The sequence below is a fragment of the Blennius ocellaris genome, assembly GCF_963422515.1.
Source record: "Blennius ocellaris genome assembly, chromosome: 19".
Taxonomy (NCBI): domain Eukaryota; kingdom Metazoa; phylum Chordata; class Actinopteri; order Blenniiformes; family Blenniidae; genus Blennius; species Blennius ocellaris.
In genome coordinates, this window is record NC_137668.1 from 16,754,329 (window position 1) to 16,773,079 (window position 18,751).

The 18,751-nt window shown below is 40.7% G+C and overlaps 1 protein-coding gene across 1 annotated transcript in view; it reads right to left on the bottom strand.

Annotated features, from left to right (window-relative positions):
* Nucleotides 1-6,242: 6,242 nt before the first annotated feature.
* The window catches only part of ptprn2 (protein tyrosine phosphatase receptor type N2), a gene marked incomplete at both ends in the record, with an annotated part of 139,756 nt that continues 127,247 nt past the window's right edge, over nt 6,243-18,751 (bottom strand). Inside the window, 6 exons of the mRNA XM_080515360.1 lie at nt 6,243-6,314; nt 8,588-8,661; nt 10,842-10,906; nt 12,064-12,117; nt 15,397-15,563; nt 17,714-17,833. Of these exons, the coding sequence (XP_080371486.1) occupies nt 6,243-6,314; nt 8,588-8,661; nt 10,842-10,906; nt 12,064-12,117; nt 15,397-15,563; nt 17,714-17,833 (552 nt within the window). The remainder of the gene's footprint in view (nt 6,315-8,587; nt 8,662-10,841; nt 10,907-12,063; nt 12,118-15,396; nt 15,564-17,713; nt 17,834-18,751) is intronic.

An 18,751-nucleotide genomic window follows, 5' to 3' on the forward strand; every position in this document is an offset into this window, starting at 1 on the left:
TGTACAAGTTCATATCGCTTTAATGTGGCGATTGTGTCTTTTAATGTAGACACATTGTGTCCATTTAATGTAAGATTGTTTCAGCTGTAGGACAATATTGCTTCAAATATACAGAGAAGAACTTATTAATTTATGTATGTATGTGTGTATGTGTGATGTACAGCTGATATAGTTCAATCGCTTCATTTAACTTTTATTTGTTGATAAAAATCATCTTTTAAAGTGGTTTCCCAACTGGGGTCCAGGTGTGAGGAGATGATTCAGGACCTGAACTTAATCCATAATAACTTTCTGGACTTTAGATCAGACCTGTGGAAAACAGCCTATTGCTGTCATTCAGAAGAATCCTGCATTTGTTCATTGGTGAGAGAGAGAGAGAGAGAGAGACAGAGAGAGCGAGAGAGAGAGAGAGAGTGTGTGTGTGTCTGTGTGTGTGTTTGTGCATGTGTGCGTGCCAGCTTTCGGCTTCACTGTAATGTTTTGGCTGATCAAACAGAACACATGAGGTCGCCAGCATTTTTCTTTTCAGAGAAGGCTCAAAGGTAAAGAAAAATGTTCTCAAGATAAATCTATTCAAACAAAAATCTAACTATTCTCTCACTCTTTTTTTTTTAAATTATTTAAAACACTTTCACAGTACAGTTTAAATGTCTGTTAGATTTTGTTGTTGCTTGGAGAGTCAGATTAGGTGCTTCAAAGGCCGATTGTGTGTATTTTGTGATATGAGCGCAGTGGTTCACTCAAACACAGGGAGAAAAAAAACAAACATATTTATCCAGGAGCTAACAGCAGTGTTAACATTCACATCTGTTTTCATCTCGCTCAGCCGCAGTTCAGCCTGGCGTCATGATTTGATCAGGCTTTTAACATTCAGATAAAAAAAAAACAAATGTGCGTCAAGCAAAGTTTTTTTTTTGCGGCAACATGGGTGGGAGTCCACAAGTCGCCGCGTAAGCTCGGGCGTGCGTAACTATCCGTGCAGGATCAATTTTCTCGGGATCAGCGTTTTGACGAGCGGAGAAAGGAGGAGAGGAGGAGAGACACCAGTGGCGAGTGCCAAGTTTAAAAGCTTGTTTGTTTCTTAAGAAGATCAAAGGTATCAAGGCCTTGGACAGACATAAGAGGCACAGCCTCTGCAATCTGCTCTCCATTCACTCCCAACAACACCAGCAAAGAAAAACAAGGCTTTTCTCTTTGGGAAATCCTGGAAAGCATCCCAGACAGTTTTTCCAACAAGCAAACACTCCGGGATTTCCCAGCCCCTCTCCCCAGGGAAATGACATGTTTGTCAGCTTGTTGGCTGTTATCATTCAAAAGTTGGATGATCTGCAGGTGTGTGTGTGTGTGTGTGTGTTTCTGTGTGTTCCCCCTAATTTCGCTAAAGCTCAAGCATCTCTCAGACATGGATTCCAACGCTGAAGCCGGCTGGATTTGTCAACTCAATGCAATCCGCAATTTCATATGTAATCAAATAGATGAAATCAGTTTGAGATCATTTTCTGGCCAATAGATCCTAAACGGCAAACGTTTATTTATGAAACATCTTCTCTGCCATTTTATCCAACGTGGTCATTGAGTGTTGGAAGGGTAAAAGTTTCTATAAATGTCATATTTAACTTTATCAAATGTTATTACAAGATTTGAACATGATTAATCCAAGACAAGTTTCCAGTATGTTTATTTGATGTTCATGTATATAAATTCACACAATTCATTGTTGTATGTTGAAAGAAAGTTCCTGTTCTTCCATTGTTGTTTTGCATTGAAATTATACTTTTTTCAGCTTTTTAACAATTTCACCAAGTGGAAAAGCAAGTCTGTCGCATCTGGTTTTGTTTCTTGCAGGTTTCTGAACCTTTTTGTCAAAATAGAATTTAAGTCATCCTATATGGCCAATATATTACTGATGAATAAAAATGGTGTGTTGAACACGGCCTGGTCGTCACTGATCAAGTGAAAGATGGGAGGTATTCAGAGGAGGAACTGGCTGGACTTGTGTTTCCTTACGAACCACATAAATCCACAAGTGTGTCAGCAGGACTGAGAGCCAGCAGTGATTACAATAAAGCGCTGAGAGATCATCAAAGACTGGGCAGGAGCTGTAAGGCTCACTGAGGCCTGTGGCTGAAAGGCCCACTCCACGTTCTTGGCCGAGGGACCCGCTCTGGGTTTCAATCTGCTCGTTTCAGGACTGAGTGATTCATCGGGTCACACATGGCTTTACGTCAACCCCCACCCGTCTTTTTTTTTTTTTTAAACCAGATGCGTTTCCTCAATTTCATGCCTGTGACTTTTCACTTCAGTGCCACTCCCAAATTTTCTCCAGATTTTACTGCAGGTAAAAAAAAAAAGAAAAAGGTTTGTATGTATTTTCTGGTGGCATCATGATTTCACAGGCGTTTGCCTGCTTTGCAGTCATTTATATCCCTATGATATGCCGGCACTCCATAAAAACACTGAGATAATGCTGATTTTGATGGATCTCACTCCGAAGACTTATCCGAGCTTAAGCAGTAATTTAGAAATCCCTAAATTAAAAATCACTTTGAGTTAAACCAAGCATCCAAAGAGGCAATACACAGTATCTAATTTTGTGACTTTTTCAGAACGCATTAATTCTCCCAAATGGGAGCTGACAGGATATCACATACTATTGTAGCACACCAGATACCTCAGGAAGCAATTACCATGAATACATTTTCTAATAAACTTGTACCCATCAGATGATAAGCAATTAAACATGCGTAATTATGGTTTCCATACAGTAATTTCTAAGCTGATTAGGTTTGTGTGCTTTACAACCTGAATGGGGGAATATTAATAGGGGTTTGGTTTGGTGGTGCTGGTTAGTGGTGGCAGCTCATCAGCGAATCATATGCAAATGAGGCCTCAGGAAGTGCATGAAGCCTTATTCCCGGCTATTAGAACTGTCAGGGGAGGGAGGGACATGTCAGCGGGCAGCACGTGCACACACACACACACACACACGTATGTATGAAAATATACATTCACACAGAACTCCCATGCACACATTGTTGAGCGGCAGAAAATTATATATTCCCTAAACATGCTTCCCTGCACTGTGTTTGCCCATTGTTTGTCTTGTAATAGAATCCCTATTGTTTCTTTTGACGGACTCCTCCAGTTTTTCGCAGCTTTTATTTTCTTCTTCACTCGGTTAGAGGTACAAAACACCTGCATTTACCCCAATAACTATAAGTTCCATGACAGAGGCTTGGACTGATATACAACCAATGCCTGCAGAAATATCCCTAGAAATTAAAAGCAAAAAACAGCCTTTATAAAAGCTGGAAAATGAAAATAGTAATTTCCAGACATTAAAAAAGGATAACATTTTGCTGAGTTAACCATCAGTCGATCAATTAGTGGAATTTATAGACTTATATTGTACTATGGCATCACTACTAAAGAAACTGCCAAAATAATGGTTTCCAACTCAATACTTTATTCAAGAAAACGTGAGAATAGTTTATGAAAAATCAAATGACAGTGATGTAATGAGAATGTATTTAGATTTTATTAAATGAAGACGTCAGTAGCGAATTGTTCATGTTTGGCTTTACATTTTTTTTGAGCATCCTGGAAATCAACCAACTGTTGGGAGCCATTTCTGTGGAGTTGCTCTGCACAGTTGGGTCAAAGTCTATTTAGTTTACACTGAATTACGAAACAAGTGCTTGATTTTTTTGGACCAGAAGTTGGTGAAAGCTGTGATTTCCAATCCATCCATTTTCTATCAAACTTTATTCAACTTATGGTTTTTGGGGGGCTGAAATCGGTCACATGTATGCACACACACACACACACACACACACACACACACACACACACACACACACACACACACACACACACACACACACACACACACACACACACACACACACACACACACACACACACACACACACACACACACACACACACACACACACACAAGAAAGCAATGTGACATTTAAGATTTCTCAATTTGCACAAATGTGACACATGGTCCTAAAACACGTTACCGACCCTAAATACATCTACCCTCATAAACCTTTCACAATAAGACTTTCTGGAATAGGAGCTGTGTTTTGAAATAGCCCCAGAAATTGCAGACAAAATTATCACAAGCGCAGCAACAGTAAAAAGACTTCCGACAATGGATAACAATGACAACATAAGCAATCATTGCTTGTTGCCAATAAGTTGAAAGTTACATCCTCCAGTAAACATTGATTGAAGTGGACTCTGACTGACTGAACTTTCTCGTTTCTGTAATATTGCGAGAGGGCCTCAGCGGGTGAAATACAGTAGATGACTGATTTCATTTCAAACCCCAGCCACTTTCTCTGCTGACAGAGCCGCTGAACCAAACATTTCATCTGTACAAACCTGCGAGTCTTTCCCAGATACGAACCCTCAGGGAGCGCCACAACAGCTCTCGCTTTGTGACTATACTGAGGCTACCATTCAATCAAATGACTTTCGCAGTGAGGGTGGCCTTCTTGCTCGGGTGTGCGCACGCTCGAGTGTATCAGAAATAACATTACACACCAGACAGCAGAGCGGTATAGTCTGTTTGGATTTATTATCAATCTGAATGTTACTTCTCACACAAAATATATAGTTCTCATTGAGGCTCTCAGTGTACATTTCAGATATAAGGATTCATAAAGTCATTCAGGTGTCTATATATAGAGGGAATAATCTTTCATATTGCACAAAATGTCACAATATACCAGAGATGGAGGAAATTTTTTTTCGCAACAATCCTCATATATGTTCTTCATGTATCATATTACGACTATTGATATAGGATGATGGTATCTCTAAATGGAAGCTATAACTATCTCAGTTAGTATATTTAACATTTATTATTGACAGAGATGTAAATATAACAGTTTGTGTTGTAAAATGTAAACCCAAAGCAGTATGGAATAGAAAAAAATAGCTGCTATGTTGAGACATTATGGACATGTGAAGTTTTTTCTGAGTTTGTTAGATGTCTGGACCCAAAGTACAACAATACACATAACTCCGACATCTGTAGATGTGATGCTGAGTATCATTTTTGCAGATCACAGAAGAGAAGAAACGCGAGGACTTGACTTCCAAGAACGCTACATCGATTCATTTAGAGCAGCGGTTTTCAAAGTATAGAGTGTGCCTCCCCCTGGGGTGGGGTGGGAGGGTTATATATAGTATGTAACTGACAGTTGCAGAATATATATATCCAGATATTTCAATTTAAAAACATCCAACTTCATCTTTGCTTTTGCTTCTCTATAGATCCCAACAGCTGTTTTCGTATTAGGAAATCCTTTTTCTCTTTTCGTACCAAAAACAACTAATTTGTGCAAGACAAAGCATGTGCAAAAGGGGAATTAGGCTCGAGTGGGGAGGGGGGCATTCTCAAATACTTTGAAAACAACTGATCTAGAGGATATACTATGTACAGTTGTATGACTTTTACAGGCAATTTTCTGTACAGGTTAGTATTGTAAAAGTACTTTAGATAAGAGCTGGATAGATGATTCCGTTGACCAGTCAGACAATAAGGAAATCGATGGCCCTTCTTTTACAACACATTAATTGCAGCGTCTTTAATATGACAATCTGCAGTTCTTCTTTGCCCATATCAGTTTAAATATTTATGCATTTTTGACCATTAGGAAAAAAAAACCCAAAACATTTTCATTACTTTTTAAGATTTCACAGACTACAGCATTAATCGCGTGAACAGTCCCAGCTCTCAGTCCATCTAGAGTTTACTTCAAATGTGCAATTTTTTGGAAGCGTTTGAGTCTCTTTGTTGACGGCAGAAAACATCTTCACTTGACATCACGCAAACATCTCGTCAGTGGCACTAGAACGGCATGTTCAGGAACAACATCAGTTATTGAGGACCACGATTCATATTGACAAACACCGCATCAATGCTTCTGATTTTTTTTTCTCCTTCTTTCTCCCGAATTGCTAAAACAGCACACGTCTTGGATCAGCCGTCGTACTCTGAGGCGAAATTTGTGAATATGGATCCAGGTGAGATATCCGGCACGACATTCATAAGTATACAGTATATATAGAGGTGAGGAGGAGGGAGAGACAGAGCGAGGAGAGGGAAGGGCAGAGAGAGATGTCAGTCTTGAGTGGGCAGAGGAAACCGGTGCTCAGCGAGCCAGGAGAAGGTGGTGGTGGTTGTGGTAAGGAGGGGGGGGGGGGTAGGGACAATGGCGCCTTCACTGAGGAAGTGCTTTCAGGATGGCGTTCACCTCCTCTGCCACGGCTGTCAGCGCAAACTCAAACTGCTCCTGAGGAGGATGAGGAGGAGGAGGAGGAAGAGGAGGAAAGGATGGAGAGAAAGAGAGGGAAGGAGAAAAGTTTTAGTGTGTGTCCAAGTGTGTAACAACCCAGGAACGCTGTTTCAGAAAGATTGGCATGCGCCGCCTCCTCCTCTTCCTCCATATATCTGTGGATGACCCTTCCTGGGACGTGCCCCAGCCACAGACTCGGGGTGAAGGTGAGCCGCTCTCTGAGCTTTCAACTTGAAGTGCACGCGTAGCTGGCACCGCCATCGATCCAGCCAGGTGTGTCTTAAAATGGAGCTTTTCAGCCGAGCTGTCTCCCAGCTCTTCGCTGTGTGTGTGTGTGTTGCATGTATGCATGTGTGTGTGTGTGTGCATGTGAAACCCACTCAGTTTTCCCTGAGGAGCATAGAAGGGGCTGATTGATGTTTGGCCCCGTGGACCTGGTGTTTTTATATTCCTCTCCTCTCCCCAGGCTGCAGGCCACAGGGTCCTCATACAGAGAAAAAGGTACGTAGGAGTTTGGAGGGAACAGTCTTTAGATGTGTCAACACACAGTCTGCCATGGTCTGGCCCGAGGATAGGCTAAATCAATACAGAGGAGTCACTGGTGGCCGTGCCTTTCGCTTTGCAGTGGAGATTATCTGGAGTGTTGAAGTTTTCTATTTTTATTCGTCTTCTGAAGTTGCGATAGGGCCAGAAAATATGTAACTGCATCCATCTTTATCTTCACTCCGTCTGTATGCACCTCCATCTAATCCCAGGTTGGGTTGAAAGTTTTGTGCATTGAAATAAAGATACTTTTCATATCAGCTTTCAGCATGCTTTGCTGTTCACATTTGCACCACTGGGGGGAGATCAACCTCTGCCTGAGGGATCAGAGGCAGATGTTTATAAGAAATAATAATAATAAAAAAAACAAACAATAAAAACACCACACATGTTGTAATTACTGCCTGTTGATGTCTGTCAGAAGGAGAAATCATTAAAAAAAAGGTAGGGGTAAATTACTGTCCTCTTTGTATGAGCTTCATCCAAAAATAAAGTGGCAACATCATGAAAGGGGGGGAAAAAAAAACACAATTGGTTGTCCAATCCTCGCAACCGAACTCTGAATTTCATATCTCATTACAATCTAATTTCTGTGTATACCCAGCATGGAGCCACAAAGTGGAATCAACAACATTCCAATATAATTTCGCTGAGACTTGTCAGAAAAGAAAGCGAAAATTTTTATTTTCATTCCTGGCCAAACAGTGCAGTGCAATAAAAAGAAACATTAATGAACCATCTAGAAACACTGGAGTCTTTTAGCAAGCAGCTTACATAAATATTTTCACCCACCACTGCACGAGGTTTATATTCATTATTATTATTATTATTATTATTATTATTATTATTATTATTATTATTATTATTATTATTATTATTATTATTATTATTATTATTATTATTATCCCTTCCAATTACAAGAGAGAAACAGAAGACACTTCCCGCCAACTATTTGCATTAGTAGACGACAATAAATGCTTTGTACATGACTAAAGTATTCTCTGAAACGCTGCGAGGAGGAGGTCCAGCTGTGAAAAAACACTGCTGGGGCGAAAACATGTAACTACAGAAATGTGAACATTGGATTATGAGAATGACTAATAAAACAAAGACAATTAAAAAACTGTTTTTGGACTTGGTTAGCCAATAAATTCGTCCAATAGCTGATCCCAGCCTTTCAGATCTTGGGAATTACTGCTGGTCTGTTTTTGTTTTATTACCAACTGAATGTCTTCTGATTTTTGACTGATGTATGACAAAAAAAAGAAAAGAAAGAAAAAACCCCAAAACAATTTAAAACCATCATTATGACATTATTTTGTCAATTTATAAACAAAGTAATTGACTAATCATTTGAAGAAAATAATCAGCACAATACCAAGCAATAGAAATAATAATTAATGGCAGCCTTTTGAATTCAGCTGATTAAAAATTTATGTAAAATCCTATATTGTTGCAGCCTATGAGAGATATCTTGGTTGCTCTCTGCGTGTCCTCGTGACAAATCTGGAACACTGCAATTATTCTCATCCAACGACAACGTTTCTTCTAATCCTTGAGACAGTTATCAATTACACCATCATTCCTCCAATTCCGAGCTGCGCCAAGCAGACAGTCGTCTATTTTCAATGATTGCAAATGCCTCCCCAGCACCCCCCCCCCCCCCCCCCCTTTATGATTTCCTCTTTTCTCCTCCACCTCTCTAAACTCAAAGCCGGGGACCTTACCTTTGTCTGGACCATGCCAGCTCTCTGGTCTCTCAAGTGCTCCAGGGTAGCGGCAATATCAATCTCTTTAGCACCTGCAACAGACCGAAAATTGGACTGAGTTCAAAGCAGCAGAGTAATCCAGCTCACATCTGTCAATCTCTCTTTATGCCGGGCTCCCTTTGGAACAGTGCAGCGATTGAAAATTATTACATTCATCCCTCGAAAGACTTGGACAAGAGCCACAGACTGTTTCTCGATAAAATATGCAAGAGGATATTTTTGGGGGTCTGGGAAATGTGCAAAAGAAAGAGGAAAAAAAGAGAAAAAAAACGCATTGAAAAAGCACTACACAGTGGCTTCTGTGTGAGAATCATGTTCAAAAAATGGTTGAGATTATGTCCAACTAGAAAGTCCATTAAGCCCATTTGGATGCGACGATATGAGTGTGTGTGTGTGTGTGTGTGTGTGTGTGTGTGTGTGTGTGTGTGTGTGTGTGTGTGTGTGTGTGTGTGTGTGTGTGTGTGTGTGGATGCATGTATCAGAGAATCAACAAAGTCTAATTAAAATGATTTATTGCAGCTCTGCAGCAGTCGCTCTGATGATTAACCTATGCAACAGTTGCTCGCCTTCGATCAGTGGCTGTTGTGTCTGTTTGGGTTTCACAAGACCACGACGGTAATGTGGGTATTTTATTCTACTTTCAGATTTGTGGATTCACAAACAGGTGAGAGAGAAAGAGAGAACTGGAGAGAGGGATAGCGAGAGAGAGAGAGAGCGAGAGTGAGAGTGAGAGAGAGAGAGAGAGAGAGAGCGAGAACCCCTGAACTCTCAAGAAGTTTTTGAAAGCAAAGCAAAGCAGAGAAAGGAAGCAAAGGAGATGGAACAAGAGTGTGAATGTATGTATGTTTGTGTGGGTGAGAGAGAGAAAGTAGGATTTAATGCAGCTGGACTTAGTACTCAAAGTACTCGAGCGCTCCAACAAGACTTTCATGTCTTAGTCGGCTGGATTCCAAAGTTAAGCTGAAGAGAGGCTCTCTAACCAAAGAGAAAAAGAAAAAAAAAAGAAGCTTTTGAAGAGTGAGATTATGTACATTTCTTACATTTACTCCCAAAGCAGGAAAAGAAAAGGTTAAAAAGAGACTGAGTGGCACCTTTTCATCACCGCGCTTTTGTCCCGGCCCTACATGTGCTCCATCAGGACGGGTCAGTCTATTACTGTTTTACAGACAGTGGAGGGAGCGCTGGCATCGGGAGCAGCCGTCCTACTAACCGGCTCTGATGGGCGAGGAGGCCAAACAGGCTAAAGGGCAAGAGGGCAAAGGGCAGTCCGCACTGGGGCTTTAAGGTGACGTTAAGGCGGCTTTCAGATGAAATCAACAATGGGAGAGTGGACGTCCCCAACTAGTTTTAATTAAAAAGAAATCTTTTTGCTCGTGGGTGCACTGCTACTGGTCCTCCTTTGTTCAGCCGTAACATAAGATTCAGAAACTAATCCGTCTTCAAACTATTCCTGTTTTACATGCAATCAAACATCCAGAACACTAAATCTTTCCTCCCTGTGTCTTCTCCTGCCCACTTGTTGTATATTTATTTGGATTTCTGTGCGCTTGTGCTTTAATTTCCATGATGAAGCCAAGTTGCTGCTGATTTGTGGCCGCCAGCGGGAGGCAGCTCCTCTCCAAATTGCAGGAAGTGAAGTGCAAATGTATCCAGTCACAGCTTGAATTTCTTTAAAATGGGGGGGGGGCAACTCGGGTGAGATTGGAGTTGGAAACTGTGGACGAATAAATCAACAAACTAATCAAATCAAATAAGCCCAATGCTTCCATGAAATATTAAACACGGATTCAGCCCACTGGAGCAAATAGAAAAATTCTGAAAGTATTTTGTATTTTCTCCTTAAACATTTCATTTCCATGCATGCGCTCTCTAAATTCATGTTGCTGTTGTTGATGCGGGTCAATATGGTGTGAAGGTGGCTTAAATAGATAATTACTAATGTGGGCGGAGGTTTCTTTTCTTTTTTTTTTTCATTTCCCTTTCTCTGTGTTTTCCCTTTGTTCTGCGCTCCCCACTCCTAGCAGCTCCCTGCGTGTCTGCCGCGGTCTCCGCTTGCCTTTGGAGGCCTCAGAGAAGAAGAAGGAAAAAAAAAAAAAGTCACCCTCTAATGCATCCTCAAGACCCTCTGTGGAAAATGAGAGGCTTTAGCGTTGCCGGGGCAACACTTCAACGCAAGCAGAAAGAGAGGGAAAGGGAAGCCATTGATCGTTACCTTTAGCCATCCTATTGAGGACCATGTCAATCAAAATGTAAGTCCCGCTCCTGCCAGCTCCGTCACTGCAGAGAGAAAGAGACAGAGAGAAACATAGATAGATAGATAGATAGATAGATAGATAGATAGATAGATAGATAGATAGATAGAAAGACCAAAAAGGGAGAGAGAGGGAGAGAAGTCATTAAGGTGGCAGAGTGAGATGCTTTAATCTCAGAGTGTTTCTCTTATATAGAAACAAATTGCTCATTTACATCTGCATCTGCTGAGGCTGTCGAGTATATTTAAACACAAATTAGTTCCTGCATACAGATGCACACGCCTCCGTGTGTGTGTGTGTGTGTGTGTGTGTGTGAAACAATATTGAAGACAAAATGGCATATCTGAAATTACAAAGAAAAAAACAAAACAAAACACCTAAATATTAAAATCAATAGTAATCTTCAATATTCTCCCTGAAAAATGTCTGAATATTTGATGTTCCAATAAATGTGATTATGTTAAACCTTTGCACACACGAGTGCATGTGTGGTCTGGAGAGTTGCACCGCTATTGGAGAGCGGGGAATGGTTTCTAAGGCACACTGGGGACAAAGGCTTTTAAATGCATGCACCTCAGGAGCAGAGGAGAGGTTGAGAGGCCAGGGGCGGTTCGAGAACAGCTTTTGGAGAGCCTTGCTTTTCCATTACTCCAGAGATAGTCCTATGAAAAGCCTCCCTTTGTGTCCGCCGGCCATTCAACGGCTCTGCATGTTAATTGCAAACAAGGCGTGGACATCTCTCTAATAAAGGCAAGGCCAATAAAACAGGAGAGCTGCCTGAGCACCACGGCTTCATTAATCCACTGCGAGATGCTCAGTCCATACAGCCCCCTCAGAGGGAGAGCGGGCTTACTGGCCCCACGCATGACTTAACAGGATGTCACTATTAAAAGTGTTCAGACAGATACCTGGAGTTTAATACAAACCAATCAAGGCCTGTTAACTAGCTCGACCAAATGGGAAATGGGAGCATCCTTCGCTAAAGCAGTCATTGCTGTGTGATTTGCATAAGGACACAGTAAGTGGAATAAACAGCGGGTCCAGTGGAGCCCGATGAAGTAAGTGGACCGAGCAGGTTTTAAATAAACAGCCTCTCCTCTTGAACACACTGCCCACACCGCAAACTCTATCCTAATTCCGCCGGGTCAGACACTGAGGAAAGGTTCAAGCAGTCATACTTGCCTGCAGTGCACAATTATCGGGCAAGATCGACCCCGGTAGCACTTGTTAACCTTTCTGAAATGAAGAAGAAACAAGAGAAAACTTGATGTTATTGCAAGCTTTTTTTCCCCCTCCCCCCCTCCCAGTGTCTTTAAAGCACAAGCAGCTTAAATCATGTCCACGAAACAGGATCGATTCTTTTTGCAGGATAATAACAGTCCTAATTAAAACAAATGTGACTCATGAGGGGACCTCTGCACTGTGGTCCGGCTGAAATTAATGGCGGCAATAATCAAAGGAACAAACACAACTCGCGGAGATGCTCCCTCCTGTCAATCAATCACTATAATTTGAGTGCAGAGAGAGAAATCCGTGTCGCGCGGCGTAAATAAATTGAGCATCATTTCAAACAGCGTTACTGTGACATGTGGGTGATGGATGTGATGGTGTGATGTTGTGATTGCCGACTGCCGACGCATTAACCCCAGCCAATTATGAACGTTATACACCACAGGCACGGTGAAGGCCAACAAGCCTTTTCACACCCCGCTGTTGCCATGGAAACTGACTACACGTAGAGCTTCCGCATCTTTCCGTCCAACCCCCCACTACCCCTCCTTTCAATGAAAAAACCCCCCACAAAAAACCCTGAATATTTCATGATATGCAAAGTTCTTACAGTCTTGTGTCAATTTATATCAAATATCATGATTACTAAAAGATAGAAACTGCATATTCTATGTTGCCCTATTCTATTGTACGAAGCTACGTACAATTAAATGTACTGTGTATTATTTGAAGTGTTTCTTGTATTGCCCAATATTGTTTTAGTTCAGCCATTTTTATGCAGTTTGTAAAGAGGGTTTTCATATATTTTGTGGATTAGAGCACTAACTTGTGCTATGTGTCATTTTTGGCACGACTAGATTTTGCAATATTTTCGTTATTGGCAATTTATCTGTTGCCTTTGTGATGTTTTTAGGCATTTGGTAGCTGGATACACGGAAATGCATGATACATTATTCAAAACACCGCTACATTATGCAATGATTATTTAGCCCTGCTATTGTTTATTGAATTTGAGTCTGCCATTTCAGCGTGTATTTTTAGGTTTCACAGCACTTCATAGCAATATACGCAAAAATGTACTGTATGATGTTTAAAGTGCAGCTAGATTGTGCATTTGTATTTGTCCTGAAACTTTTAGGTGACATTTCTGGGTATTTTGAAAGATTTCACGGCTAAATACACTAAAATATCCAATTATTATTGTAAGTCTTGCCAGATTGTGGAATACTGCCAAACCTGGCAAGACTGCAATTATTTCACCTGTGTTATTTGTGCGGTTTTTAATATGTATTTCCTAACAAAATACACTAAACTATACTATGTATTATTCAGAGTGTAAATCTGTTGCCATTCTGGTTTTTTTTAATGTATTTTGGGTATAAATTCACTAACATGTACATTATATAATTCAACTGTTGCAAGATTGTGTGTTACTGAGCTACATTCTCAATATTTGTGTTGAATTTGTGTTAGTGTTTTTGACTACATTATTCTAAAAATTGAGCAATGTGTATTTAGCTCTGACATTTGTGAGGTTTACTATATAGTTCATAAACAAAATGTACAACAACTTCATAATTCAGCAATTTGTAGCTTTACACAGAAAAACCTAAAATGCATTATTGCGAGTATTACAAGATAGTACAGTGAGCTTTACCTGCTATCTATGAGTGGGATTTGTATGCATACAACAGATAAATACACAATACTTTATCACAAACATTGCTAAAATGGCCACTATTTTATAGATTTTTTTTTCATTAATGTATGATCTTCCTCAGTTACCAATATGTTTTGTAGCTACAAAATATAAAACTAAACTAAAAATTGATTCTGCAAATGTTTCTTAGTTCTGCCGTTTCTGCATTTGTGACTGTGACTTCACGAAACGCGGCAGTTAAAAGCATCCCCCGTGCTTGCTGCCATTTCAAAGCACAGGTGTGCTCAGTTTGATGTCATGTTGAACATTTGTCTTTGTCTTGATCAAGGCTTTTCTGAATGAAAGATCAGGAAGATCCATGCACTGAAGTCTGTTGCATTACAAGTAGACCTGGGCTTAATCTGAACAGCCAATTTCTGGACATTTTTGGTATTTGCATCAAATAACATCACGTTGAATTAATCAGTTCAAGTCCTGAGGTTATTTGAAATATGAATACAATCAGGACCTTAGTCAAGTAGCATACAGAGATGATTGGAGTTCCCATGCATGCCAGAGGAAGGAGCAGTGAGAGGAGGAAGAGGAGAAGGAGGAGGAGGAGGAGGGAGGCAGAGAGTCAGGAGGGAGAGAAAGTTTGTGCACAGGCCTGGCTGAGGAGACACAGTTTCCAATGATCACTTTTGTGACTATGCAACTGGGCTCATATTACTAGCTGCAACATCACAAAAATGACACTGGCAACCGCAAAATACAGAGTTGGCCAAAACCTTGAAACCATGAGTGTGCAGTACACTGAGTGGACCTGAGACCTCTGCATCCCTTCAGTCAGAGGGCATTAGATTCCTCAATAACCTACAGCAGCATCAATGGAGTTCACTCAAACTGTCAACAGCAGATGAACAGCACGTATGTCATCAGAACACAACTCCAACCTACACATCATGCAGGCGACGCCCAGATCAATTTGTAGGGAAACTCTCGGAAAAGTCTAAAAAGGATGAGGTGACATCCCTACACATTCCTCATTTTTCATCCAATCTGCATCACAATCCAGAGGGACAGACTTCCATCCGCATATCAGATGTATCTATTCTCATTTGAAGGGCTTTTCCTATCCCTCCTGGGTTTTCCCAAAGGAGCTATTGCTGCTCCTCTGCCAGAACACATTATATGGAGAACAGAGTGAGGTTATTCAGTCACCAGCTTTTCCCCCTCTGCCATGTTTTTAGTAAGACAGCTCTCATTTAATTGGGTGTTTGAATTAAGCAGTTGTTTTTTTTTTTCCTTCTTCTTTTTTTTTTTCTTTCTTTCTTTTCTTCCCAAGCCAAGCCAGGCAGTGCGGGGCTGTTAATTTGCTGCATCACATGTGCTGGAGGGAGGTGAGGGGAATAGGCCCAGGATGAAAGGGATAGCACAGAAACACAGTCCTTATTAGATCAACCATTCTCCAGGAGACCAAGAGGCAGAGTGGCAAAAAAGGAGACGGACCAGAGAGACACTGATAGAATACAGAATATAAGGGAAGGTGATTAAGAACAAGTTCGGGGAGAGAGATCAGCTGTATATGTGACTGAAATCTGACTGGAAAATCTGCAGAGCCGCGGCTGGGGGGATCGCCACTCTACCTGCGGAAGTCTAACAGGGTTCTGGCCGAGTTGGGGATCCCGCGGTCCATCCAGGACAAGAAGTGGAACTGGGTGACAGTGCGAGTCTCATTCGTCTGCAGATTCTTCAGGTAGAAGCTCCGCACAAGGAAGTCTTCACACCAGATGTGCTCGGACACCAAATTGACCTGGAGAGTGGAGGAGAAGGGCGAAAAGACAAGTTGAAAAGGGCAGATTTGTGTTTTCATGCAAGCAAAATTGGGATTTTTCAAAATGATGTGAACATGATGGGAGGCTATCACTCTGATTATAATAAGACACAAATTTACCCATTACAACCTGTAACACCATGTAACAACCAATAATGTAATAATGTAAGACCTGCCAATAAGAAAGATTTTAACCATTTCAGAGTGTCATAGCCCATTTGGCCAGAATGCAATAACTTAAGCCAAAAATGCAATAATATAAGATTGCATTTCTCAGAAATAAAAGTTGAGCAGTTCACTGATCAAAGATAAGCATAATGGATCATCATGATTGTCATTCATTGAGGAAACATGCTCATGACTGTTGACCCACACAGCGATGAAGACTCTGCTCATGTCTCACTGCAACACTACAATAATATATTAAGATGTAACAAGTGAATAGCATTTAAATACTAATTCGTAGTCATTTGGTAACACTAATGAGTATGTACTGCAACATGATCTGTAGAAATACACTTTACAGGAGAAGGTAAAACCTACAAACATGGTAGATCACATTCAACATGTTAACATCACACCAACAATAACAGGTTTCCTGATGTTTTGCAGGTGGTGTCAAGTGTGTAGCACAACAAATCATCTGAGCTATTTAGTGTCGTGTTAGTAAAGCTGTCTGATTGGCAGTTGCAGTTATGCCTCAGGTGGGATTTTCTATATTTCCGCTGTCCAGATTTCTAAGTTATAATAGAGAAAGGAAAATGCCTTTTTGCAGTATGTTCATTCACTGAAAAAGTGATTGAATTAATCTACATGACTTGTAATTAAAACATTTTCCTTGACTCACTTAGATTTCTTTTTTTTTTTTTTTTTACAATTTGCTGCAATTTTCTGCGATAACGTCTCAAATTGTCAACATTTATTTATTTCTTTTACCTCCAATAATGAAAGCAAAAGTCGCACATGCTCATGGGCTGCATGCTGTTTCTCGACTCATTTCTCATGGTTCTCCAGTAAAGCAGATAGCTGTCCTTGTATGCTGACGACAAGCTGTCATTTCTTTGTGATTCTATCCAGGCGTTGTGACATTTTGTGCAGAAAGACTGAAGGAATACTGGCGAGCAATGAGCAGTGACCTGAGTTATCGTCACAAGTCACTGTAGAGATGAACATACATATTTATCATGACCTTTCAGGATCTCCATTCAAGCATCGCCAAACTGTTTTGGAGGATTAAATTAAAAAAGGTGGCCTCTCATATGAATGAATACAGGAGAGGCAGACTCAGTTATGTCGCACCAATACGATGTTCAATGTTCCTTGTATGTTTCTGCTTTCCACATTCATTTTCAAAATTGCAGCTGAATATGTTTTTATCCACTGAGTCCCATTAATCATCATTGAATTGATATCATTTCAGAGAGATTCCTCAAAACTCAACAAATTCAATCCGAATCTACCTGCATCAGAGGTACACTATCAAAAATAACAGCACAGAACAGAAGAAAATAACCAACAAACACCCCTCAAGCAATTAATTATTATAATTTTTTTTAAATAGGCTGATATTTAAAAAATTGGGTTGTGTGAGTTTTTTGGCAAATGCTGGTTTCATTACAGTAACTGAACACACTGTTTCAAGCAGTGTGAATTACCTTTCTGGTAATTATCATACACATAATGAATTTACATGATCATAAAATCTGTCACCATGATTACAAAGATTAAAAGTTGATAAATATGGCTGTAAAATGCACCCGGCTGATTTAAGCTGTTTCTGTCGACTTTGAATTGAGTGAAAAGTAAAAAAAAACAAAAAAACCTGTGCATTTCAAGAAGGAAGCGTTTATGTCTGAATGCCTGGATTAGGGCCTGGCTCATCTGATATCATATAACCAAGCTTTAGAAACATTGTTGGCTCAGTGGGAAAGTTAATTGACAATGTAATTAAATCATCAGGACATAAATTTTGTCCTTCATTTTCTGAATCAAATATTTTTATGTTCAGCTCAGTAATGACGAAACAAAAGTTATAATGCTGGCATCGTAGAACTTGAGACAATTAACAAATGGACATAAAGTTTGAGAATAACACAGTACGTTTGGATTCAAGGCCCAAAGCGACTTACCTCGTAAATGTGATAGACGTCAGATCCCTCGTCGGGCCAGTAGTGGTGACACTGCTTCACTCCATTCTCAGACAGCGGGGTTAGCATGACGATGACGACGCAGCCACTCTCCCACACCATCTAGACACCAGAGGAGAGACGTCACACATCCATCCATCCATCCATCACACCCGGAGACAGCGCAGCCTTTCATATACATCCGCGTGACATTCAAACTGCTCCAATATGTAACTGAACTGTGCCACGAGGAGCAGCATATTGCACATTAGCATTACATGGCAGCCTGGTATTAGGGGGAAATTGATTTCTTAATCTTCGTCCAGGAAGTATGAATAAATGTCACCTCTCTGTGTGTGACAAATGATAAATGTTGGGTCGCGCAGCAGGGGGGGGTGCGCGTCATGTGTCGCCCCCCCCTCTCAGTCGTCGGGAGCGAGATCACAACATCTAGCGCGCTGCTGCTGCTCCATTTTATCTTATCACAATCTAATGTGTCCTTGGGAAAAAATACAGGCCCACGGCAACCATTAGGAAAATGAGGAGGAAACGTGGGTTTTATGATTGCTATAAAAACACAATGGCCTTGACTATACACTAATCACAAGCGTCTGTGATCCAGCCCAGTGGACACATTACACGCCAACTGTGCCAACTGTGCCAGGATGTGATGAGATTAGGCAAGGTGATAATGTGAGGGAATATTATCCATTTAGACTTGTACAATTTAGCAAATATTTGCAGGCAGTGAGGTAAAAGCACATTATTTTCCAGCTTCGGCTTGCTGAAAAGCCTGTCATCTTTTTTTTTTTTAAATGTGATTGAGAATTTCTAGGACACTCACACAACACAGACACTATGCATTATTTGTACAAATGAAACATAAACAAGCATAAAAATGACCTGAGTTGTTCTCTGCCATGCAGAGATTTCTTTCTTTTTTTTGCAATGGTGTGAAGATGAAGCATGCATGAAGGCCCAGTCGATATAAGGTAACATCCAGGGAGGGGAGGTGAGAGGGAGGAGGTGAGATGGACGGAG